At 46.1% G+C, this 27251-nt stretch overlaps 1 protein-coding gene across 1 annotated transcript; it reads right to left on the minus strand.

Annotated features, from left to right (window-relative positions):
• Positions 1-225: 225 nt before the first annotated feature.
• Positions 226-26761, minus strand: LOC119397043 (adrenodoxin-like protein 2, mitochondrial). The gene is made up of 4 exons (XM_037664467.1): positions 26506-26761; positions 26139-26251; positions 10167-10299; positions 226-385 (listed from the first exon to the last, which is right to left on the minus strand). The coding sequence occupies exons 1-4, from the start codon at positions 26742-26744 to the stop codon at positions 286-288; spliced, it is 585 nt and encodes a 194-aa protein (XP_037520395.1). The 5' UTR covers positions 26745-26761; the 3' UTR covers positions 226-285.
• Between the last annotated feature and the right edge of the window lie 490 nt (positions 26762-27251).

Raw genomic sequence — 27251 nt, forward strand, 5'->3', positions numbered from 1 at the left:
TGGTAAGCACCAGGTCTTTCACATGCATTGGCTGTCGAGTTGGAATGAGGTCAACATTTGATTGTCACTGAAGCATTTGCAATTATGCGTTTTTCTTTTTTTATGCTTTCATTTTCTCTTCAGATGTGTGTAACTGGATGGTATTAGAATAAATCATTTGAGATAAAAGCCTTTTCTGTGTCAGCATCAAGTGCAGCACAGGCCCATAACACCTCTAAAGCAAAGTGCTGCAAAAATATTTTGTATTTCTACGCATAACCAACGAAATCTAGCACCGATGTGTTATCACGTGTCTGTTCCCCTTGCATCATTGACACCAGCAGGTACTTTGATTTCCATGCCACTCAGTTCTTTGGTCAGGTACACTTGGCAGCCAAGCCTAGACCTGCAGGAAAGAGCTGATTAGGGAACATGTCATGACCTGCTTTTCAACATTCATACAACTGTTCATGCAAGTGCACAGCAAACAATGGACATGTTGCAGCACCTTCACCAGTGTGCATTCAAAGCACTTCAATAGTGTACTAGCCACGAACTCCCCCAAATATCACAACAGGAAAAAAACATTGTGATGGTATCCATGCCAACATTTTATAGCAGCACAAAGGAAAGCAAGTCTGGTTGCACAAGTTCCTGACCAGGGCATCTAAAGCTAGTGCAACTCCCTGTTGTAGTATTGGTTGCGAGATCGACCTATAGGTGGCAGCATAGTCACTCCATTAGTGTGGAAGTGTACGGGGTCACTGTATATCGTAATTCTGCGCTCTGTAGCTGCTGAAAATGTTTCAATTTCCATGGGGAGGATTTGTTTGGTTCCACAGTAACACACATATTGCATAGAGCCAGAGATAAGCTTCCATTCCTCTCCCGGCGACGCGGAATATCGTGGCTTGTCAGGTGTTGGAACGGCAAGGCGCTTCAACCACAGTGGGTTTAAGTGTTGACGCTCAGTCAAAATACAATATGATCTGTGCATTCATGTTTGTTGACTGTGTGGTTGCTGTGCACTACGTGCGTGAACACCACTGCAGTCTGCGAAAGATCATGGTGGCTTGGCCAGGCTTCCACAAGTAAATGAATAGAGTCCTTCGGGTCCTTTTAAACAAGCATCACTGAGCCTTACAGTAGTTTGCGTGTTTTCCTTCGTGCTTACTCAGCTGTGAGAAGTATATGAGCCCCGAAACTCGTCCAGTTTGTGCATGAACTTGTAGAGTAAAAAACGTGGTTTCATGAGCCAGAAACTGGCAGACCGCGTAAGCGATAAATAAACACGCATGAGCGAGTTTATTGCTACTGCCCATGTTGATATATTTGTTCTCTCAACCTTTTAAATGAGGACTCCAGAAATCAATTTCACCCGATATAATGCCAAAGTTGAAGTTTCCTCAGTGTATATTTGACTAGCAGAAGCTGCCCTGCAAGGTGCGATACAACATATTGCAACGTTTGCCGCGACCAACCATATCCAGACAACTTGACCTGTCAGTATCCTGCAGAGCGTGAGCAGTTCAATTCTGCTATTTTTGTCTCGTCACTCAACTTCAGGTAGACTTTCTGTGGGTCTTTGCAAAGCCCGGACAACTGGAGCACGAATGTGATAACGTGAGCAGGACCGTCAGAGCAGCATGTGAAAGAGATGACACTGAATTCAACGATGTGGTCCACTGCAGCAATTTTGGCACTTTCGACGATAAGTGTGACACAGTACGCAACCCGAGTCAGAGTTGTGCTCGGAGGCAAGGGTGCTGCAACACGGAATTACAAATTTTAGCCTCACAACACGTTGAAAAGCTACAAGCGTACGTGGTGCGGTTGCATCAAACAAGTGCTTTTCGCATTGCTACTCAAAAAGCGGTTGGTTTTATGAACAAAAAGGAAATAACGAGTTTACTCAACAGCGATCAAAGCGTCCCTGTGCCTTGCATTGTGAATTCTCGAAGAACGAACACAGCACATACTGCTGCTGAAGCGGCAATGAGCCACTGGCATCCACACCTTCGGGGTTTCGTTCGTTCGCCGCTAGGTGCCGACTGTTCAATCTCGAGGCCAATACAGTTGATCCCCCTTAAAACAATTCCATTATTATCACTAGAGGCCGGAGTTTTAGGCATTAAAAAAGCGCATTTTAGGCGCCAAAAATAGGCAGGCTAAGTAAGGAAGACGAGCGCGACGTATATTTATGACAGGAAAACAAGAAATGTTATTGTTTAAGGTGGCACACAGGCACCAACAGTTGAACGTAGACGCGTGTAGTTGTCCTTTGTCATGCACGCTTTGCAGAACACAGACTGCTTATTTTGTAGCATGGCGAGTCAAGTGTCCACTGACGAATCGGCACACACCTCTGCGCCTTTTTTTTTTTTTTTTTTCAGCATGACTGAGAAGGGTAGAGCAGAAGCAGACATCCAGATTGCTAAAAGAGCAAAAGGAGGCGATTCTTCCTATTGGCCAGATCGAATCGTGTAGAATCAGTTTCTCCCCTGGCGGTGAACACCTTAACCCTTTGCCTACAGAGTTTTTTGGCCAAAAGAAATACAAAAATATAGACTTTTTTCTTCGCCGATTTGATTCTACGTGTCTTGAAAAAAGTAAGAAAAAGCTATTTAAAGGTGCTTTATTTGCCAGATACAAGCAAAATATCTTTTTGAAAATATGCAGAGGATTGCCTTCACTGCACTACACCACGAAAAGTGCCCAAACCTCTCCTGTCTTCATTGCATAAAATGCCTCTGAAATTAAAAAAAATAATGCGCGAGGACAAGGGAGCCCGTGAAAGAACGCTTTGGGCGCGTCGGCGGGGGTTTGTTCACACCTATCGGCCTCTATTGCTGTTACGTTAGGACGCGGTCTTCGTCCGAATCCGATGATTTAGAAAAAATATGTTGCTCTGTGCAGTTGCGGTGTCACTCTCAGGAGAACTGAAATTATTCATTCCACAATACCTCAGCGAACAAGCGTCTTTTTTTTTTTCTTTTCTTTTCCTTTTTGAAAAAAAGCTGCTGCCGGCACACGCTGCCCAAAAAAGGACGCCATTTTCTAATTCCGGTTACCATAATCCAGTCCTTTTTCGACCAAAAAACATGTTTTGAGCGCGTTTAAAAAATTTTTTTAACTGCACCATCTGTTCAAGCCAAAGAGAACTCTGCAAAATGAATCGGGATAGCTTAATTTCGCTGCCCGCAAACACTTGAGTGTGGACGAGCCCAGCTCGTCTTCGGTTGGAGCGGTACAAACTTTGTGGACAAGCTGAGCTAGTCTTAGGTAGGGAAAGGGTTAAAAGGAAAATTACAGATCACTTAGAATAACAAAGAGCTGAGCTAGTTGGTTAGTATTCATTTGAAAAAGATAGGGCGTATTATGTTGAACCTATCAATCCGGCACGCGTGGGGGGCCTACGCGAAAGATAACTTTTAAAGCATTTGATTTCATCTTTATGCAAGTTAATCGATGGTTGGCTCACGCATGCGCTACCACTATTCTCGATATGCCATGCCTCAATCATTAGATGTGTTTCTTCATTCCTATGTCGGTACAAAACTGCACATTCATTGAATTTTGGCGTGCACTTACAATCTCGACAATGTAGCGATAGATTAGAAGGTGAGCCTCCTGTTAGCGATCTCTTATGTTCCAACAATCTCTGATTAATGCATCGGCCCGTCTTCCTATGTAGAAGCGGCCGCAGCTGAAAGGGACCTTATACACCACACTTGTACGACAATCAGTGAATTTGTGTTTTACAAAACAAATATCGCTTCTTGTCTTTTACTCGCTCATTCTTCCTCTGCACAGCGGCACATATCTTACCTAGCTTATTGGCAGCCGTGAAAACAACATTGATGCCATATCTACTTCCTACTTTCTTTAGCCTGTGAGATGCGCAATGAATGTACGGTATACCTACGACACGTTTCTTCCTATCACTTTCTGCAACCATGCTCGGACTTAACATAATGGATTTCTTTAAACGCTCGGCGACAGTGGCCACTGCATCACGGGGATAACCTACATCTAAAAGACGCGTAAGCTGTGCGTTAAAGCTATCACTCATTTTGTGCTCACACGACTTTAAGGCAGACACGCGTGCCGGATTGATAGGTTCGCCTACTGCATGGGCATGCGCAGATAAGTTTTCGTGCCTTCTTTCTTTTCCGCCGTTGGGCATCTATTCAGTTGTTAGTCGGCATTTGTGGTGTCCTGACTTCTTTCTTGTGTCCGTGTTTGCACGCCCTGTCTTTTTAGAATGATTACAGATCACATTTTTCTTTCTTCTTTTGCTCTCCCCTGATGGCTCTCCGCAATTTCGCATTCGCCATGTCAGCGTGGCGGCGTCTGCTCGCCGGTGCATCCCATTTCACTGCTGCTAGCGGTTGTTTCTAGGAGTTGGTGGAACTAGAGGAGTAGGTAGAACCCCATAAGGTTACGAACCGTTAATGTTCCGCGGTAACATCAATAAGGGGCTCAAATGCACCGGGAAGCGAAAGTTGAGTTAAATAGTGTTAATATAGTCGCCAGTTTTTGAAAATAGGCATTTATAGGCCCTTATAGGCATATAGGCATGAACGCCAAAAGTAGGCATTTATAGGCACTATAAAAACACTATAAAAGCCCTCCTTAGCCTTTAATTTGTGCTCATATATAAAATGGTGTAAGGAACAAAATAGGCATTTGCCTAAAATCTGGTCTCTAGTTATCATGATTGGTACAAGTGGGTTCGAGGATCAGAGCTGCTGTCGCTCTCCTCCCGACTGCGGGCCTTGCACGACACCGAATGCACAGCTACGGCTTCATCAATAGTGGCCATGCACGTGTGGAGGCGATGTTTCAAAAGTGAATCCACTGCTATCTATCCGACTCACCCAGCCTTTCCACATGCAGCCTGTCTTTTGTGCTGCAATGTTCAGCCATAGGGCATAGCCACACTACCTAAAGAAGACGTGCACTCCCTTGACCTCTATTCCATCAACATGACTGTGCCTGATGGCATTATCAGTGATTCCACTCCTGCGCCAACTGCGCCAAAGTGCGCCAAATTGTATTTACTGCGCCATCCTGATAATATCGACGAAATTTGCGCCAAACTGCGCCAAAGTCTCGGGTTTGGGGGCGTCTATCACCGGCAATCGCACCGCCGGCGCGTCAGAACATGTGCAGCTCGATCTTGGGGCTGCCAATAAAGTCGTAGTCATGGACCAAGAATTATTCCGCTGAATAAATAGCGCTCGCGCGTGCGTTCCGAGTAAGCCACGATGCCATGCACGGTGCCGACGCAGCTTCTGTTCTGCAAGTCGGCTCGACAGCAAAACGCGCTCTCCGCAGAGGCTCGTGACGTCTATAGGCCTTTCGGTAGCGAGAAAGTGCGACGGTGATTCATCGGCGGACGTCGTCTGTTCCAGAAACGCTGCTGATAGCTCGTTTCAAGCGTCGCACGGCACGTAAGGAAAGCAATGTTCAGTAATAACTACATGAGTGCCGCTAAAATGTCTGTCACTTCTGTTTCCGGACATCGCGGAATGAAATCTGGGATCGCTCGCAGTAGATATATGGGACAATATCGAATTTTCCTTGCTTCGCGTTTATGGAAGAGCACGCGAACGGTGGAAACGCGTTGACACTTTTCCTCAGGTATACTTTATCCATGGATCTTCATCCAGAACAGCTTTTTCGTAATTCCTTCCGCCAGCACGTCCGAGTTTGTAATCACTCTGCGGTAAATACCCCCTAAAAGGCCCTGCCCTTTCGAGCTCACGTGCTTGGGTTCCAATTCGAATTTTTTGCTTGCTTTTTTAAAAATGTCATCTCATTAGTAAAATCGCAGCTGTCAGTAGCGGGCCCGTCGCTGATGGCCCACAGTGAAGCGGCTACGCAATGTTACACGTCCGCCCCTCGCTTTCGGGGGTCAATAGCTAACGGTTAAAAAAACTAAGTTTCGCTTAAGAGCGAAGAAATGAATGCGATACCAAAAAATTGTATGGTGAAACGAAGTAAGACTAACAGCTAACTCTTTTGGATCCGATCTCGCGTAACTCAACAAAACGCTAGTTTAAGGAAATATGGCCCCTTCAGGAACCGAAGCGTTTTCTTGCTCTGAGTTTTGTAAACGCGAAGTAAGCGTTGAGAGCACAGCAAGTTTACGAGCCGTCTCCTGATGCCTCGAGATAGCGCGCGCGCAAGCGACTGCGCCCTTCGAACGATGCCCCCCCCCCCTTTCCGCTCCCCTGGCGTCTCTTCATGCTCCTTACGAAAGACGGGCGGGGCGTTTCCTCTCTGTTTGATGAGCAATCGACGGCAGGCCCGCACGCGGGAAGATGTTATTTCAAGCGCTGTCCGTGCGGTGGAGACAGACGGCCGGCTAGTTTAATCTCCGCTTCAGCCGCGTTCGTCGCCAGCGCTCGCGAGCTTTTACCCGCGGCTAGAATGCGCGTGGTGATGTTATTAATTTGGACTTTATACGGAAAATTACGGCAATGGCGACGGCAAAAAATCCGCCGAGAGTGTCCATATAATTGCTATCGCAAGGGTCAATGTACGGGGCAGATTTTGCGCCCCCCCCCTCTTAGGTGATTAGGGGGGGCGCCCCCCCTGCCCCCCCCCCTGTGCGCACGCCTATGCTCCTGAGATGATTTTTTCCATGAGATTTGCAATGAATCGAAATATTTCTAGCCTTCATAAGAGCCCCATAATAATACTCAGGTGCTTGAATGTTAATGCAATATGCTTCTGTATTGCACTCCAGGATATAAAATTCGCTGCTCCAAAGTGCTCCCAGATGCAAAATTATCTGCTCCAAAGTGCTCCAAGATGAAAATTTTGCTGCTCCAAAGTGCTCCAAAACGGAAATTTTGCTGCTCCAAAAATTGCTCCAAATCAGAAATCCTCGGTAGCATCACTGCATTATCTATACTCTTGTAGTGGTTTCCTCTCCAACATAAAATTTCACACTCAAGATATGCCCTTATTCGATTGCTCAGCCAAATGTGAAAGGCGTCCATTACAAGGGCAAGCAGAATACAAAAGCTCAACGGGACGTTCATCTTCACTGCGATGTGTTACGATGCCTCCAAGTTTTGTTGATGTTGCGGCTAAGTTTCTGTGGCACTGACGCCTGACGGGGGCTGTTGTTCCTAGCCCCCTTCACCCTGTTGTCGGGCTGCTTTCAAAGTGCTTCTGGCTGCCTATGCTAGTGGCTGTGCACTGGTATATCTGTATTGTTGGCAGATTAAACTGTCCTTAAGAATTATCAGGTTTACAGGTTGGCTACTAAGTGAAACCATACTACTGTTCTAAGGAGGATGCAAGGTTAGGGGCATAACAATTGACATATTTTATATATGCCACTAATTTGTATAATTAGGATTTTGCAAAGCCGTTGTAAACAATGCACAAATTTCACTTGAGCTGCGTATTTATATGCTAAATTTATAGTTTACACCACTACAATATTTTTAAACTTCAAAGTTTTCAACACATAAAGTACAAAAAATACAGGCCCTAAATCAAAATTTGCAAGTGACTAGAGCTATCAAATGCAACAAATTGTACGCAAATCATTTGTAAAATTATTGCCTTTTTTACGTATTAACAGCCCTGTGATAAAGCTTCCACTTAAGATGTGGATTCAGAATTTTCATTTTTCTTAACTCAAATTTTCATCAACACACTATTTTAACAATTAAGCATTGTTCTGTTTGTACTTCATTGAAAGAAGTTTTGCAGTATGTAAGCATAATGTTTGCTGGCACATTTTTAAACAGTGCTCAAGGAAAGGCCATGCTTGCCTACATGAGGCTTCCGGGCAAATTCAAGTTGACAGTAAAACCAAGTTGGTGTGCCCAAAAATAAAATGTGTCCTTGCGGTTCAACAAATGCTTTGAGGGAGGAGTTGGGGCACCCTTCTAACCCTGAGACAAGAATGACTTGAGTGCAAAGCTGCTTGCCAACTTTCTGTGGAGTGATTGGTCTGCATTTCATGCACACTGATCATGTGTAGGCGCATGCCCTGTTTTCTTCGATGCTGTACAAGAACACCAATAGTGTAACTAACACAGCTAAAAATTTAGAACTATGAGAAAAATTATTTTGGCATGCATATGCAGAACAACATGGTCTTGGTGCTTTGTGGCCGCTGTGGCCTTAAACCCGACTAGAGTGTACTAGAACGGAAGCGCCCGGAACAAGCTTCGAAAAGTGAACCCCAAACACGGTCAATCCACTTGCAGCGCTGCAATCGGTAGTCTGCAATGGCTCGTCATTTAAGAGATGCGTGCGGCTCCGCCAAAACGGTGCAGGGGTAGAATGCCCGCTTCCCACTCAAAAGGCCCGGGTTCGAATCCCTGCTGCAGATGGTGGGTTTTTATTCTTAGTGTCACCTTTTGTACCTGTATTGCCTTTCCCTTGTTTCTTAAAACTAGCTTAAGTTGCTACGTGTTGGTTCAAAAAGTAACGCAAAATGTGAAGTAAGGTAGAAGAAATTTGAGAGCGAGCGCAGTTGCAGTGCCACCGCCCGGGATTGAACAAAAACATAAAGTATGGCCTCCAAGATTTTCGCGAAGACGAGACTCGAAACAAGATTTCACATTTTACGTTACTTTTTGTAGCAATACATAGCAACAGAAACTAGTTTTAAGAAAGAAAGTAAAAAACAAACACAGCTATAAAAGGTGACACTAAGAAACGGCTGTGATTCGAACCCAGGCCTTTTGAGTGGGAAGCGGGCATTCTACCCCTGCACCACTTTGCTGGAGCCGCGCGCAACTCTTAAACGACAACACATTGCAGACTGCCAATCGTAACGCTGCAGGTGGATTGACCCTGTTCGGGCTTCACTTTCTGTACATTGGTGCTGCGGCCGTTCCGAGCACTCCCCTGTTCTAGTACACTGTAACTCGACCAACAATAAGTAATGCCATATTAGTCATTTTCGGGTGTTCTTTTGAGCTTTTTGCAAAACTGTAATCCATTTCACTTAAGTAGCAACATATATATGTGTCAAAAGCACCTTTCTCAAACATGAGGCTGGTAACCTGGGTAAGTTCGTTACAGAGCCCATGCACACAATGCTTTTAGCTGCAATGCTTTTGCAGTGGAGCTGCTGTAATCGAGGTGTGCCGTCATCATCATGAACCCAGGCAGAAGCTGCAAAGTGCAGCAGCCCCTAGTGGACCAATGAGGCAATTTGCCCCATTTCCGTGCAGAGCTGTTATGGTCGAGGTTTGCCTACAGGCAAAGAGAGAAAGACTTAAAAAGAAGATTTCAAAGACATCTTAGTATGGCTATGGCTAGGGAGAGAGAGCCTAGCCAAGCCTGGACGACCTAGGTGACCCCCATCTCTGCTGTGACCCAGCCTTGTGTGACTTAGCGCAAGCTGTGCTAATTTTTTTTTGTGAGCTGTTTTTGCCTGCACCTCATTCATTGCTCCAGTGCTGAGCTTGTGGTAAATTCAGCTTGACCATGCCGTGTTCTGACTTGGAATAATGGGGAAGCACGAACATCGGCATTTGTTATTTTGTAAAGAAAAATAGCAAACACGACACGTCAACCACCTATGCTCACACAGGCAACCATGGCCAGCCATATTGAAATGTCTCGCCAGTGTTTGTTGTTCCTCACACCAAAATGGTCATGTAATATCACCTTTGGGATGTTCCTGTTCAACAGTATTGCAACTTTTTGGAATGACACTTTTTTTTTACTCTGCGACCAACTTGATAACTTTGTGCAGCCTTCGTGAGACTTTGACAGACTTTGGTGTCTGGCAGGAGCAAATATTACTGGCTTTATACTCGCCAGTGGACTCAAAATACAAAGGAAGCAATACAAGTGCCAGCTATCAGTTGAAAATCTTGCCCAATTTTTTATCCTCTACAGTGTAATTATTGCGTGCAGTGCATGGACACACTACATTTGCGTTATATTGGGTAACTGGCATTGTACAGAAGGTGCAATAAGTGCCTTTGTTTGAACTGCTATGTTTGTTATGCCCGAGAGGAGCCCACAGATTCCAGTAGGAATAGGTGCTTGAGGAAGCTCGAGTGACGGCTGTAAACATATCAAGTGGACACATATGAACAAGCCAAACTCTTCCTTTGCCAGTGCAAATGGCTTTGCACTGTTAGAAAGAAAGCAGCTCTTCCCCTGTAAGAGAAGGGGGTGCTTAAATGTTTTACGTTTCGCATAATCCATAGGCAAGGTCCAGCATGTCTAGTTCTTCATCCGAAGGGTGCTCCTTGAGCCTCTCGAAGTCCTCTGGTTTGAATATCAAGTGGCATGTGGAGCAAGCCAGTGTCCCTTCACAAGCTCCTGTAAATGGTGAATCATTGCAAAAGTTGAAGTTTCATATATAACTGGACCAAAAGGGCACAGGTGGACACCTTCACTAAATAATGACACAATGCACCTATTTTTTCAGAAAGTGGTCATTGGGGTTTTCACTGGAACAACATAAAAAGCACTGTTACACCTCTGTGCAGAATTTGACATTTCAAACGCAAGAGAAAACTTCAGGAAAGATTTTGACACAAAAACTTGGCTGCTGCCATCACCAATCGCCAAGAGTGACTTCATGATAAGGCGTGCTGAAAAATCTCAAGCTGCCTTGCTGAGACATAGCAACAGTTGCATGTACTGCCTGGTTATGTGATGTGTAAAGACTGCCAACAAGACAATTCTCAGCCACGATTGTTCCAGAGCTGCATACCACACCACTGAATAAACTGAAATAGTGTTATAGTTTTAACAAGACTGTTTGTTGGCCTAGTTGGTATTTACTTAAGAACATAATTTGGCTGCAAATTAGAACACACTAAGGGAGGAACACGATGACAGATCCTGTCGTGTTCCTCCCTTTGTGTGTGTGTTTTAATTCGTGGCCAAATTATGTCCTCAAATGTTATTGTTGCCGTTGACAAGTCAACCAAAGGAAGGAAATAACTTTATTCTGAGTGCTGTGAGTTGGTGGTGCCTAGGTGACAGCCAGGCAATAATCTTCATAAAGGTTCAAGGCCGTTAGTTTCTCTGGCCACACCTGTCACTGAAGCTCTCCATGTGTGGAAGCTGTCCAAAATTGCTTCATTGGAGAATGCCTGCATTGACTGCCCCATCCTATACCCCCTCATTCTATACCCACGTCTGCACTCTTTCCTTTATAATCTGCATCACCAGCCAGCACACCTATATAAAGTGATACTACACTCCCTGTGGGTAAGAAAGGAAGTTGTGAAACCAAAACCCCTATACAACACCGTCTACAGATCTTTTATACGCCTCGCCTGTCCGACAAATATCCCATGCTTGCAGTATTGCGGGTGATGACTAGTATAATCTGGCTATATGTTGGTTTTCTGTACAATGTCGTCCTTAATTTCTCTCTTTAAATAAATACTGTCGTGTCAAGGAAGTTAATTTCACCAGAAGAATGGTGCACAGTAAATTAAATATTGAGGTGAAACTTGCTGAAATGGTCAGTGAGTGTGTTCATTGCACTTATGCCATGTTACCATAAAATATATATGAAGCAGAGATACGTGGAAGGCTTCAGTGCAGACTATTTGAAGAGCTCTGATTTTCGCTGTCCCATAAAAACGTTCGCATATGTTGCTGCAAACGGTGTTCCCATATTAGTGCCAAAAATTTATAGGTAGTAAGTTGAATCTAGTAGTTCAAAATGATTAAGTGTGAGGACTAAGTTTAGTAAAGAGGAAAAAACTTGAACATTATGTGTTTGCTTGCTTTCCATGCGTGACATTAAGACCGCCTCAACCCCTTCTGTGATAGATATATTTGCATACAAGGAGCAGACATGGAAGATTACCAGAATTGCCTCATCTGGGAGTGTTTGCTTTTCGTTAATCAAATCTATGGTCTCAAGGAAGTGAGGTGTATCTTGGATAAAGGATGGAAGGGTGGATTAGATAAATGATTTAGAAATTTTGGTAGCAGATCAGTGGGTGTTGTTGGATAGTATAGGTCTGCCTGGGATTTGCGTGATAAGTAATTCATCTATGGAAACCTGACGAATCTTCGGAAGAACGCAGAAGCTTGCTTTAGGTGAGGCATCAAGATGCGGTACTCGAAATTCCATCGCTAGAAAATCCATTATCATATGTTGTATGCTCTTACTGTATTCTTGAGTTGGGTCGGAGGTGAATTTTCAATAATGGGCGTGGTTACCGAGTTGCCTGATAGCCTCGTTTTTATATTTTTCCATGGGCCAGATTACTATACTACCACTCTTGTTCGCAGGTTTTATAACAATGTTCTTCCTGTTCCTGAATTGTTTTGACACGCCGTAATCTCAGTGATTCTACTCCTGCGCCAAAATGCGCCAAATTGTATTTACTGCGCCATCCTGATAATATCGACGAAAATTGCGCCAAACTGCACCAGAGTCTAGGGTTTGGGGGGCATCTATCACCGGCAATTGCACCGCCGGCGCGTCAAAACGTGCAGCTTGATCTTAGGGCCGTCAGTCACAGCCACGCACCAAGAATTATTCCGCTGAATAAACTGCTCGAGCATGCGTGCGATTAAGCCATGATGCTATGCACGGTGCCAACGCAGCTTCTGTTCTACAAGTCGGCTTGACAGCAAAACGCGCTCTCCGCTGTGGCTCGTGACGTCTAGGGCAATCGGCAGCGTGAAAGTATGGCGGCGATTCATCAATGGACGTCTGTTCGATGCTGATAGCTCGTTTCAAGCATCGCACGGCACGTAATAAAAGCAATGTTCAGTAAACTACACGCGTGCCGCTAAAATGCCTGTCACTTCTTTTTCTGGATATCGTGGAATGAAATCTGGGATCAGTAGCAAAAAATATATGGAATAATATTCCATATATTTGATATATTCCATATATTCCTCAGATATATACTTTATTCATGGATCTCCATCCAGAAGAACTTTTTCATAATTCTTTCCACCTGCACATCCGGGTTTGTAATCACTCTGCGGTAAATAACCCTTAAAAGGCCCGGCCCTTTTGAGCTCGTGAGTGCTAGGGTTCCGATTCGAATTTTTTGCTTGCTTTTTTTAAAGAAAGTCACAGTTTCACTGCAAAGGTGAAGCAATGAATGCGATAGCAAGGATCCGATCTCGCGCAACTCTACAAAACGCTGGTTTAAGAGAATATGGCCGCTCCAGGGAGAGATGCTCTTTCCGCACCAGTGATCCCGACCCGCCCTTAGAATCAAATTTCAAGGTTGCTGCTCTAGCGACACCCCCCATCCCCCTCGCGTATATTCATGCACATTCAAGACGAGCGGGGCGTTTATTCTCTGCTTCGAAGGCAAGCCTCCAAGCGGGGTGATGTTATCGCATATGCGCCCTCAGAGCGACGGAGATGGGCCAGCTCGTTTGGTCTCTGCTTCAGCCGCGTTCGTCAGCCCCGCTCGCGCGCTTTTGCTCGCGGTAGAACATACGATGGGCGGGGGGGATGCTATCAATTTGGACTTTATACGGGACAATGACGTCAAAAACCCCTCGAGAGTGTCCATATAATTGCTATGACAATAAAATGCCATCTCATTAATAAAAAGATGCCTCCTGGTCGGAGCATGCCGCAAGTGCGTTTTAATATGCGCAGCTGTCAGTAGCGGGCCCGTCGCTGACGGCCCAATGTGAAGCGGCTACGCCATGTTACACGTCCGCCCTTCGCTTTCCAGGGTCAATAGCTGACGGTTAAAAACACTGTTTCGCTTAAGGGCGAAGCAATGAATGCGATACCAACAAATTGTATTGTTATACGAAGTGAGGCTAGCAGCTAACACTTTTGGATCCGATTTCGCGTAGCTGAACAAAACGCTGGTTTAAGGGAATATGGCCGCTCCAGGAACCGAAGCGGTTTTCGTTTTGTGAGTTCCCTAAATGCGAAGTAGGCGTTGAGAGCACAGCAAGTTTACGAGCCGTCTCCTGATAGCTCGAGATAGCGCGCGCCAGCGACTGAGCCCTTCGAGTGATGATGCAGTCCCCCCACCCCTCCCCTGGCATCCCTTCATGCTCCTTACGAAAGACGGGTGGGGCGTTTCCTCTCTGTTTGATAAGCAATCAACGGCAGGCCCGCACGCGGGAAGATGTTATCGCATGCGCTCTCCGTGCGACGGACACGGCCGGCTTGTTTATTCTCTGCTTCAGCCGCGTTCGTCGGCAACGCTCGCGAGCTTTTACCCGCGGGTAGAATGCGCGGGGCACGGAGCAAGAATTTATGAGGAGGCGAAACTGCGCTCGCTCGGGCGTCCTAATAGTCACGGAATCGGGCACAGCGCTCACGCGCCCTCTGTCGTGAGAGTCCGCTTGCGGAGAAGGAAAAATGCGCGCGTCCCTCTCACCGCGCTCTCCGACGAAGCTCGTCGGTTCAAGGCCATTCGTCGCCGATTCGCGCCCGAATGGATGTGTTTTTGTGCGTCCTCGCCGGCTCCATATTTTAACGCGACAGCGTTAAACAGCTCCTTTCGCAGAACTACCGGTGTTGGCGAGGCTAGCAAATGAGAAGGCGATGCGCACGGTGCCCGATTACGCTATTGCGTTCTACTCTTAAAGGCGAAGCTAATGCGCACTTTAAGTTTTTTCGGTAAATGAACGAGAACAATGGCATCATATACAGGAAAATTACCAGCGTGATATATTTTGTACAACGCGAAATCTATAATTTTTGATAACGTGAACTCGGTGAGTTCGGTATAATTTATTTCAACGAATGATGGGACTTACCCTATATGCCATCAATTCAGATTTAGGTTGTTGCGGCGAAATGCTAAAGGCCCGTGTGCTTACATTTAGGTGCACGTTACAAAACCCCAGATGGTGGAAATTTCACGTTGTCTTTTATTGCGATAGCAATTATATGGACAGTCTCGGCTGGATTTTGCCGTCGCCGCCGTCATGCACCGTATATGTATAAGTATGTATATATATATATAAAAGCCCCAAAGAAAAATAAGTCAGAAAAATGCTTCCGAGCGGAATCGAACCAGGGACCTCTTCCACCGCAGCGAGTGGCGCTAGCCACTACGCCACGAAACGCAGATCCTCCACGTAGGTAACGGCGAGCGTTATATACGCACCCTTTATCGCTGGACGGACTCAGAGACGGCTGCGCTTATAAGCGTTTCTTCATTACCAGCGAGATGGCGTTAGGAGCGCGAAAGGCGCAAAGAAAGGCGCATTTAAAAGTCGTCGGCGAGCTCGCTCGCTTCTTCTTATACTTGCGCAGGGAGAACCTTGCCCTTCCGCTGTCTGCTCGCGCGGTTTTCTTGTGCTGAGGGGAAGAGGGATGTTTCACGCTTTCACCGTGATGTCCGCGCTCATGTTACGGAGCGTACGAAAGCCACTCGAGCTCAAGGGACGCCGCTAAACGAACAAACAGAAGATGAGCGCGAACTATCAAGTGTCACAGCTCGACACTTGAAGCACACTAGTTTCCTTCGCTGCTTCGGCCGCCTTTGCAACAGGAGCGCTGTTCAAACTGAGAGTATCCATTGGCGAGCCTCACTTCATATAGCATTAGTTTCTTGCTATCGCATTCATTGCTTCGGCCTTGCGGCGAAACTGTAACTTTTTTTTGAGAACAGCAGACAAGTAGCTGAGACAGCGCGCGGAAAGATTGAAGGCACGGCGTCTCGTAACAACACTGACCGTTTCGATTCGTCAAGGAGAACTTCGCCACCAAGCTCGCCATAATGGCGCCGCCTGTCTATGTCACTGTCCGAGAAGTGCTTCTCGCAAACGTAGTCACGAGGCGTCAGCTGTCGGTCTTTTCTTGGTATGGAGCGAGCCCACGCTTCCAACCTCACTGGGTCACTAGGAACATTGAAGGTAATTATTTCATCACTTTCGCAGTGGTCACAAGCTGCAATAATTAAATGAAACAAGCATATTTTGTGCGACTGTCCACAGTACTGTTCGCAGAGACAGTCGCTTTACAACGCGCTTGACAAATTGGACGACCGAACTCTTTCGCAAGAAAGAATCCTGCGCCACCGACAGGACTTGACGTCACAGAAGAAGGCTGTGCAGGCGCTAATGCGCTTTCTGCGTTCAACCGGTCTATCAGAACGGCTCTGATAGGACGTCCTGCATGTGTGTGCATGTGTGCATTTTTTGTTTTGTTTTTATTTTATCTCACTCTTGTGGAGATAGGTTTGCACTAGGCTTACCTACGAGCGCGACCGTGTAGGGACGCGACGTTCTCCACTGCCGCTGCGGCCGGGTTCGTCGTTTTCTCCGACACGGCGCAGAAACCACGCACGAGGCAGGGTAACAACAACAACGGGTTTATTAACCCAAGATGCAGCACAGTGCGACACTCACGGGCTTGCAGGCCGTATAGGGAACTCCGCACGACCGAGCAAGTACGCTTGCCTACGGCGCGACGACTCACGCACGAGGGCCGAAGTCGAACGCACGAACGAGAAGACTCCTGCTCAGCAGCGCGTCAACCTCTCGTCAAGGCCTGAGAGCATCTGACGCACGCGGGCAAGCCCGCGCCAGACAGAAGCGAGCTCCAGGGGGAAGGGGGTTGTCACTGGCGGCCAATGAGAACAGGCGTTGCGCAGTGACGTAAGCTAGCTTGGTGGCGTGAGCATGTGAGCATGTCGAGGCATGCCCGGACGCGTGCCCGCGCGCCGGGAAGCTGACGCATGGCTCGCACCAGACAAAGAGGCCTGGCGCTGCCGCCGTGGTCTGCCGATTAACGGCGGTTCCCGGCGCTCGAGCCGCGCGGGGCCAACACGCGCGCCAGCTGGGGAACGAGGCGCCAAAGGGAAGGGCGCGCTCGATTCCCACACTCTCTCTCTTTCCGACCCCTATATCCCCACCCTTGTGCAGGGTAGCAAACCGGTCGCTCGCACCAAGTTAACCTCCCTGCCTCTTCCTTTTCATCTATTTCTCTCTCTCTCTCTTGAAGGTAATTACCTTCTCCTTGCAGGACGCGTACCCACTGCTGCAGTTACGAAACATTTCCGCCCCATCCTGAAGAAGCACTGGTCGAAATCTGCAAAACACTCTCCTTTGTCGCGGCGTGAAAAGCGCACGCAAACGTCGAGGAGTCGGCGCCGCCGGCGCAACGCGCGGAAGCCACCGAGAGCGCTAAAGAGAAAGAAACCAGCAAATTGCGAAGGGAACATTCCCTCCCAAGGCCACCTACGCATGCGCGCGCACAACGTGAGAGCGAGGGGCGCGTGCATGCGGCGGCAGACGTCGTCTGCTCGGGGGCCACTACTAGCAGTTCGTTTCAAGTGCTGTACGGCCTATAATTCTGGCAGTATCGATTAGTAACTGCAGCTAAAATATCTGTCATATCTACCGATTGATGTTACAGACAGAAATCTTAGAAATGTTAGATTGTACGAGGGGCTATCACGATTTTTATGCGTCGCGTCCGTAGAAGAGCATGTAAAAGATGGCAACAGGCCGAAAGCGTCATCTGTCGTGCTTCGGCGTAAACCGCATTCCGCCGTGACGCTATCGTGCCGCCCTTGCGCGCTGCCGCGGCCTAGAGATTCTCCTCCTCAAATACTTCTTTCTCCGTGGCGCGGGGTGATGTTATCAACTTGGACTTTACCCGGAAAATTACGGCAACGGCGATGGCAAAAACCCGTCGAGAGTGTACATATAATTGCTATCACAATAACAATTTTAAAAATGAGTATCCATGGATACTCACTTTACAGAATGGAATGCATTCCATTCTGTGAAGTGCATGATAAGCGAAGCTGTTTTGCGCGCGGCACAGAGGTGACATGACGGAGGACAGTTTGTTATGTAAGGCCACGTTGTTAACGGCCAGGCTATTAATGTTCAATATGCAATATTAATGCGAAAGCCTCAGATCTATGCTTCATCAAACACGAAAATCGACCGTCGGCGGCGTCAATGGATATAATTATGCAAAAAATAATCATCACGTGATGGCGTCATCATGACGTCACAGATCGTCAAAACTAGTGACGTCATCATGGCGTCATATATCGTAATCTCACGTGATGACATCATCACATGATATCGTTGCTTTGCACTGCTTCCGTCATCGGTGCGCCGATCAGGGAGGTAGTGCAAAACCAGGCGAGGTGCAGAAAGCTTGCAGAGAGGGGCAGGGGAGGATCAGCACATCAATCGAGAAGAAAAAGAACCTGGCTTTCGGAGTCGTCTTAGGGAAATGCATTAGGGACAGTGTGACTCTTTAGCATTGAGGCACTGTTGTACGTCACGCCGTTTGTCTACCACGTCTGCTGATAACCATATAGATGTGAGTGTTATTTCATAGAGTACAATTTTATTGATCCGGTATTCTGTTTGTTTGCTAGTGTTGAAAAATCACTGAAGAGGTTAATCCAGAACACTCAACTACATGAGCCCTTATTTTTGCATTATCGAGAGAAATATGGAGTTCTCCTGAGATGATCTTTTTCGTGATTTGCAATGAATCCAAATATTTCTAGCCCTTCATAAGAGCCCCTTAATAATTATTCAGGTGCTTGAATGTCAATGCAATTTGCTTCTTTAGTGCACTCCAATATGTAAAATTAGCTGCTCCAGTGTGCTCCCAGATGCAAAATTATCTGCTCCAAAGTGCTCCAAGATGGAAATTTCTGCTGCTCCAAAGTGCTCCAAAATTGAAATTTCACTGCTCCAAAAATTGCTCCAAATCAGGAGTCCTCGGTAGCATCACTGCGAAATCTGCATAAGTTCTTTAGCTTGTGACTCTGTCTAGTTGTGCTCAGAACTTCCCTTGAGACTAGTTTTATGTGCGGATCTAATTCTTTGGTGTTGCTCTGTATCTGGTGTTCGAGTGCTTGGCAGTCGCAGAGGGTCATTGTTTGTGGCTTGTGTATTTGCCTTATCAAAAGAAGGCATTCCTTGACGCGTAAACACCTTGAAAACTCGGTTATATCTTTGTGTCGCTCCTATTCATTCAATACATTGTTTGTGGGGCACAATGTAAGGCCGCGTTTCAGCAGCCCTATAGCAAGGTGAACGCCTGGACTAGTTCATGTAGTTGCATACTTTAAGGGGTACTGACACAAAATTTCGCGGCTGAGATAGCCTGTGGAATCGATTCTCGTGAACATGCGCATATCATATACACAGGTCGGCACTACCAGAGAATACTCACTCTCCCTAATTTTTTTTCAGGCACTGCACTCACTCGCTTTCATAGTTGTGTGTACTCACACCCATACGTACTCATTCACGTTCATACTCATGTATACTTATACCCTTACGTACTCACTCACGTTCATACTCGTGTACTTACACCCTTATGTACTCAGTGTCTCATAATCATATCGTGGTTTTGGGGTGTTTAGCCCCATATATTATTATTACCCTTACATACTCGCTCACGTTCATACTTCCGTGTATTCACACCCTTACCTATTCATTCACGTTCATACTCACGCATACTCACACCCTTACGTATTCACTCACCTTCTTACTCATATATACTCACACCCCAAGCTACTCCCTCATGTTCATACTCACGTGTACTCACACCCACTCATGTTCGTACTCATATATACTCACACTACAAGCTACTCACTCTCACTACCCCCACTCATATGTTGATCTGTGCGCCGCCGCCTGTCTTGCTCTCCCCGCTCTGCTGGCTCTGTGCTGCTGCCGAAGTCCCAAGAGTTATCACGACGACGACGATGCAGTGGCACAGCATTTTAATGTGGCAGCTCACAACTTCGATGAGCTCAAACTTTACATACTTCGGCCAAGCTTCCAGTCCTCAGGAGACGGAAAGTATAGAGTCATATCTTATTCACCAGTTTAATACACTGCAGCCTATAGACAAACGTTTCAAAGGGGCCTCTTGAATTCATCCAATATGGTAGACACAAAACGAAAACTCTTTTTTACTGATGTGCTTCCTCTTTTTGCTGCCCAAATTTGTCACGCCAGGTTATCTCAATATCTTTTGCTTTTTTTCTTGCGCTCTCCTCCTCTTCGGGGAGAGTGTACGATGCACACACATACACAAGCTCAGGTAGGCAGTTGCTGCCGCTTGTCAAAACGGCTTCAGTGACGCCCCCATGTTCAAGGATTTTTAATAGCTTCACACTAAGCTTCTTTCATTGAGCACAATACCTGCCCACAGAGACATCTTGGCTCAGTGCCAGGGGCCACAGGCCAATGCCAAAAAGCTCCTAGTGGCAGAAAAGAGATATGCGCTGGCACTCTGCTTGCTTGGCTGCTCAGAAGTACAGTAAGTCGTGATTTCCACTCATGGTTAAAGTTGGGCTAAGTAGACACTACATAGATCAAGAAACAGAAGGCAGGACATTTGAGTGCAACTCAATGTGATTTCCATTATTCCAAGTTTTGATTTTAAATAAGACGCACTAACCATCCCAAATGCTCAAAAGAATGCCACACTTTCTTGAAGCACTACAGCAACATAACTATATTACATATGAAATTGCATGTCGTGTTGTGAAACTTTTCGAGTGCTTAGAAAAGCACATTTCGTTTGCTACTCATATGCCTCACAAAGCAATGGGCTGGTGCTTACATTTGCTAGAGCCAGGGCTAGGGCACTATCACGACACAAGAGTATCACGACAGTATCTTAGAGATACTGTTGTGCATTTCTGTATCAAGATACACTTGAAAAATGTATTTGTATCTGAGTAGTGCAATACTTTTACGATATATCGATGCGATACTGTGCACAACACAGGTATCATGTTACTATTTTTTCTCGAAATGAGCTGAAGTGTTTCCAAGGGGGAAAGGAGGACTTTTTTGTGCTAAGCCAAGCAAAGGTGTGCCGCTGGTTGGCTACGTAAAGAGAGTGGCGAAGCGATGACGTATCGCCATGCTACAGCACTTTCTGGCCTGTATTTATGATAACACGGACAGGTGGCGTACTGCAGAATCGCGAAGGAAGGAAACAGAAAAAGAGACAGGAAAGTACACGACCAGCAGAGGGCAATCGTGGGTGAAGTCGACTACCTGAAGCCTGCAAGGATGTCTTATTATAACACAAAGTTGTGCTCGTCTGCAGCGGTCGAGAGACATTTCTCGTTCACAAGTCTAGTGTAGATGCCTGACGAACAATGTCTAGAAGACAGCCTATTTGAGAAGCTGCTGTCGCTTAAGTGCAACTAACGCAACAACCTTCTCAGCAAAACTAATCTTGTGTGTAAAATAAATGTACACTTTTTCTTAATGCACTGGTGTTCGGTGGTTATTTGAGCGATATGTTTGACTTGTCAAATGTTTCAGTGCAGTACAACGTTCACTATATTGTGCTGCACTTAAATATTTTTGTGGAGCATCAGCATCCCTGAAATAAAAATGCATTCCAGTATCTGTATTTTTGTATTTGTATTCCGGGAAACTTTCTTCATTTTTTTGTAAAAGTATCTCTAAAATATCTCGTTACGTCACAGGCAAATGTATCTCAGTATCTGTATTTCCAGCACATCTCTATTGCGGAATACTTTTCCGAGTACCTCTACGCAGCCCTGGTTAGAACACACCATTTCCAAGGGGCAGTGTATTTCTTTGTCATATGTTCAACTGCTAGAAATACAAGCCACCAAAATATTGCTTAGAGAATTTTTAACTGTCATTATTTGTGGGCCTTCATTCACTCTACATAGGCTTCACAGCAGATGCACACAATGCCTTAATTGAAAAAAAGCTTGGTTATATCTGTAACGTCAAGGTTTGACTGCACCAAACTGGCCAAATGTACAAAAATGTGCGCAAGGAATATCTCAAGGTTATCAAATTACAATACCAAAAATTAACCCTTACTATAAGGTGGCTTTGTGTGCCATGGATTTTGGTCGCTCAGGCCTAGTTTAATTTTTTATGAGTACTAACAAAGCCAGACATGTACTACATATGCACTAATAAAGCCAGAAACTGAACATGGCAAGTTTTGAGAGGGCAGCCCAAATACGATGAAATTTTCCATCTATTTCATAGACGAAATTTTCTCCTTTATTTCATAGTTGATGTTGATGACTTAACGATAAAATTAGATAAATGTTTGTCTTGCATGTCTCACCTGAGAAGCTGCCTTTCTTACACGCGAGTTCAGTTGTGAGCTGCCATCTTGTCTCTGCGAGTTCACTGGAAGGAACTTTCTTAACCTTGAAAGCCTCAGTCATGGGCGGGGTTCAAAATTCCGCCTCTCTTAAAGGGACACTAAAGAGCAAAGCGATTGTTCTCGCATTGGTAAAGTAGTCTTCCACGATACCAAAAACACCACGCTTGCTGCGAGAAGACGCTTAATAAGCGAGAAAACGTGCAAAACGAAAATACAGGTGGCGACGCCACCTTCGAATTCCCGCACCATTTGCCGTGACGTCACATATTTTTGACGGCGCCTGCGTGGGCCTACGTAGTTCCTAATTGGTTAAATCGAAGTACATTGCCCTCTGAGGGGGCCAGAGACTTGACATAACGAGTTTGTGGAAATTTTGTCAAGCCAGTGGCGCCAAAATATGTTAAATGCTCTTTGAAATCTTTTACGTCACGAATTAGGAAGTTCGCAGTGAAATTTAAAAATGAAACTTTGAACTCGGTTTTCTCCTCTATTAATAAACCTATGGTGGTGAAATAAACTACACAAGAGCTCTCTGAGCACACTTTATCAATCTAAACCAATTCATTGTTTCTCTTTAGTGTCCCTTTAACATGGCTTCATGAGTTGATGCTACTTATCAATGTTGTGTGTGGGTGTGGCCTGCATTGTATTTGTTTTTGTCAACTGGCATGGTAAAGCAGAGTTGGAATGTTGCATGAGTGATGTCTTCCCTTCATCACTGCTGCATTGAGAGGTTCTACAGATGTACATCTGGGATGAGACTTCTTGTATGCAGGACCGGCTGGAAAGCACTACCTTTAGTGCTTGTGAGCATGTCCAACATGATGCAAGGTGTGTGACCGGGCTAGTTGGTATTCCATATTGACGTGAACAGCGCGTGTAATACACAAAGGACGAAGAAACGACGAGGACTAGTCCTCGTCTAGTCCTCCTCGGCTAGTCCTCGTCGTTTCCTCGTCCTTTGTGTATTACACGCGCTGTTCACGCCAACATGATGGCCACTACCTTTGCAGTGGTGTGCGCGACACCATCACAGTGGTGACCTCCAGCAGGTGCTCGGCCCCTATGTAGATATCCCTCATGTCACTGTTCGCTTTGGCTTATCCCTTTCAGTCACGGTGTGTACATATGTACACATCAAATTCGAAGTCGCATCACGCACCTCGTGTTTCTTCAAATGACCTGAAACTTTGTGTGCACATTCGTGCACGCTTCCTGAGTGGACAACTAGCGCCTATTTAACTTCATTATGCTGTATATTGCTGCAGATTCTTACTTTGCTAGAGACACTACCATGTTCGACGATCGTTCGACGTGCGACGTTCCAAGACCAACGTCAAGAGTATTTTTTTTCTTCGCTCGAAAAGCATACAACCAAAAAACTAACTGTGCATGCATTTTGGGCCTAATAGCTGGTTCCTTTTATGCAAAGATTGAAGCTGAGTGATTCCAGAATAATTAGATATTTAATTACACGCTAATTAGCATTAATTACTGTAACTCACACAAAACAACACATTCCTTCATTTTATTTCTTGAAATGTAATACTGAGTGCCTTGAAATCATGCCATGGAAGTTTGATGCATTGCAGACAGTGCATCATAATTCGTGACTGAAAGGGTTATACTCGTCAACAGTTTCGAAGCTGGACGGTCCTCAGAATATGTAAATGCAGTTACACATGTATGGTTGGTCACACCAGGCACGTAGGCAAGGGGGGGGGTCCGCCCCCCCCCCCCCCCGAAATTTGTCCGGCCTTCTATATTCCTGGCAACTTTTGTTTTATTTTTGCCATGGAAATACTTTCTTTCGAACAATTAGGCCTTGCCCCCCCCCCCCCCCCCGAAAAAAAATTCTGGCTACGTGCCTGGGTCACACTGTTTATGTGGGAAGCTATGAATATCAGCAACACAGTTGTATTTGTGGAGACTGAATTAGCAGCTTTCCTAGTGAGCCAGGTCCAGTCTCTGCAAGAGTAGCACACTCGTTTCCTAACTTTGTGCAGCTGTAAAGCCGTGTTCAGACTATGTGCGCAACATACGGATCTTCGGTAAGGATCGTGACCGTAAACGTAATCAACGTAATGAGCTTGTTCAGACGTTGTTGTATTTAGCGCAAAGTACGTAACGTTTGAGGCGTAAATGTTGGCGGACCCGCGACTTTTAGACAACTACTGATGCGACCGTTACGTACGACCAATGGGCAAAGCAGTTTCGGTTTTCATTTTCCGTTTACGGGGCTTCTGTCCTCCCCAGATTCCGCGTCTTCATGCGCGTCTTGCAAGTCATGCAGTAGCTTGTCTGTGCAGTTGGTTCGCCGGTGTTTATTGCGTTGCGTGCCCATAGCCTGTAATCATGACCCGTAGCCCAGCCAGCCCAGCCATGACCAAACACGCGAACCTTGCTAGGCTGCAACAATTGTAGTGAGGACGCAACGCGTTTTCAGAACGGTGATTGGCTCGCCGTAAAAAACGTACCTTACCGAAAAGCTCAATGTGAACATACTAGGTCGTTAGCAACGCAAACGGCCGATGCAGCTGTTACGCGATACGACATTTGTGACAGATGCGACTGTAGTCTGAACACGACTTAAGCAATCTGCAGGTCTCAGGTGACACATTAACTGTGTGCTGAGTTAATGTTTCTGTGTGCGAAGACAAAGCATTTATGATAGCCAAGTCAAGCGGAACCTAACCAATGCCAGCTAGTAGTGACTTTTAGCTTGTACGTACACTATTTCACGTTGCCGGAATACCGGATTGCATTTACCATGTTACCGGAACGCATGTTTTAGTGAAGCTTTAGCTTCCCATACGTAAATGTTCACGCATGTACGTAAACGTTTGCGCAAACCACTAAATGATGATAACTGCATTTAAACTATACTTAATTTAGATAACATTCAGTCACCGCTGCGGCAAAATTGCAACAGAGGTGTACAACAGAGCGTGTACAGTATCCCGATGTACGCAAATGGGTGAAGGAATACGAGGTTAACGAATGAGGTTGCCGACATCTTGTGACGCTGCGTGCAACTAAATTCATGGACATGTTGGTTTACGCCTAGTGTTTTAGAGGAAAAAAATGATTTAAAACACAACTCATTCGCAATTACGCTGCTGCAAGGCATTTACACCAGAAGTAGCATGTTTCTGCAATAACAATTTTGTGCTTGCCTGGTACATCTCGGTCCCGCTAGATGGCATCACCTATCCATCCTCTCGGGCATAGAGTTTCCTATAAATACACTAGAGGGAACTCTGGCGCTAGGAGCTGCAACGCATGGTACTTCAGCCAGCATGGGAATGATGGGTAGTACACGGATTTGTCTAAACTTTGTTCTTTTGGCTCCGTTTGGCTCCGCATGCCTGCATCCGCTTTGTCGCAAAACAAAGTTCAGCAAAAGTCAGCAGTTCCACTTTACTACTTTACAACTTTTAGGCTCACTAATTCAAATCTGGTCACGAAGTTCACAACGATCCATTCTTTTTTCTGAAAGAAAACCAAAACACAACAATAAACAAAGCCACAAGTGCGTTCGAAGCCCGCAAGCACGAAGACTAGACAAATACGTGTACTACCCATCATTCCCATGGTGGCTGAACGGTCGCAGCGCCAGAGTCCCCTCTAGTTAATTTTAGGAAACTCTATGCTCTCGGGGGCTTCTCACATTTACGGCTTCGGTCGCTCTAGGTTCGGTAATCCGGATCAAACAACGCGGTCGTAATCCGCTTCTTTCATTTTCTTGTGCTGCCCTCTGCCGTTTTGGTAGGGGCCGGGACAACCGGTATTGCCAGAAGGAACGCCTCTAGACGTTTCGCCACTTTCCCGCTAGGGGAAAGGCGCATGCACAGGGGCATCGTGAAAAAGGCGGATTGGCGCTCGCACGTCTGCTTATTTTGACTCGGCGGCTGGAGTATCTGAAAAGTGGATATCGCGAGTAGCCACGAACGAAGGTGAATTCGCAAGCTATGACCACAAACGTAAAGCGTATCTGGCAAGTAGTTTACGTTCCGTGAAAGCAAGGCTACGTTCCGCAAAGGCCCGCACCGGCGCAACTTGACGTGGCAGGACTCACCGAAACCATCGAAATCAAGGTGGTTGTTGATAATGACATCCAAGAGACTGTCGCCCACTTTGCCAACTGCGCCGACTTTCTCACCGCTTTCCCGGACGAAGGTTACGTCAAAGCTGTAATGCAGAGGAGAAAACATCCGATCATTCTTTCAGCTATCGCCCTTCGGCTTTATCAGGATGGGCAACAAGATAAATCGCCCGCTACGCTCACCAAACAGGGTGTCACACGGGCGGCACTTCCGATCGCGACCGAATTCCTCGGTCGCGATTGGCTTATCTGCGCGAAGGAGCCAATCGCCGTCAAGAAATCCGGATCAACTGCGACCGAAAGACACCCGCTTCAAGCAAACGAACAAGTAGAAGCTTACGTTTCTTTTCTCCTGACGGGAAACGTGGTAGCAATGTGCCGGTTTGATGCGAGCGCTATTGCACCGTGCAGACTCGTTAGGCAATTTCTACTATTCTTCGTACCCCATGCGACGGCGAATTTCTTAAGTCCTATTCGAAAGAAATACGACATCGCGTCCGCAGGCACCTTATTTCGCTGTGCTGCCGCTGATTGATAGTAGTTGCAGACGGCGACCGTGTGGAATTTAGCAAGCAGCATCAGTATCGTAAATATAGAAGGCCAAAATAAAATATTTGTTCAAACATGAAACAGGTATTTGTTACATTAGGTGTGCTATTACGTTAGCCCGGGCTTTACCTCCTGCAATATTTTAATTTAATTGCGATTTTCTCCACACGCAGTTGCGAAACACGCATGCATTCCTCCATGCACGCATGTGTCAGGATACGAACTCGCCATTTGCTGAACATCTGGGGTATTTGCTGACTGCAGCGTCACCTGTGCGCAGGAAAACAAGCCAACTAATGTTTGTGTGTGCCGCTTAGCTCAAGATGACGCGAGCAGTGTTTTTACGTTTGTGGCTTACATATTGGAGACTGCCGTAGAACTCTCCGACCGTTCTTGATAAATACTTCTCCTAATTCTTGCTACGGCAACTCGCGCAATGATAGCGACGATTTCAGCGATTGTGAGCGTTTTCCGTTGTCGCTCCCAGGTGACGCATCGGCTTGCTACTCTCGCGGATTCGTCCACGCGCAAATCCGG

This window comes from Rhipicephalus sanguineus, chromosome 6 (assembly GCF_013339695.2).
Source record: "Rhipicephalus sanguineus isolate Rsan-2018 chromosome 6, BIME_Rsan_1.4, whole genome shotgun sequence".
NCBI classification, from domain to species: domain Eukaryota; kingdom Metazoa; phylum Arthropoda; class Arachnida; order Ixodida; family Ixodidae; genus Rhipicephalus; species Rhipicephalus sanguineus.

What these genes read in the sequence shown, in the direction of transcription:
- LOC119397043 (XM_037664467.1), bottom strand. Translation starts at nt 26,744, where the DNA reads ATGCTGCTTGCTAAATTCCACACGGTCGCCGTCTGCAACTACTATCAA. An exon ending in CCCGTCAGGAGAAAAGAAAC is followed by an intron (nt 26,252 to 26,505) that starts GTAAGCTTCTAC and finishes TCTGCATTACAG; the next exon opens with CTTTGACGTAACCTTCGTCC. An exon ending in GCCTATGGATTATGCGAAAC is followed by an intron (nt 386 to 10,166) that starts GTAAAACATTTA and finishes TCTTTCCTGCAG; the next exon opens with GTCTAGGCTTGGCTGCCAAG.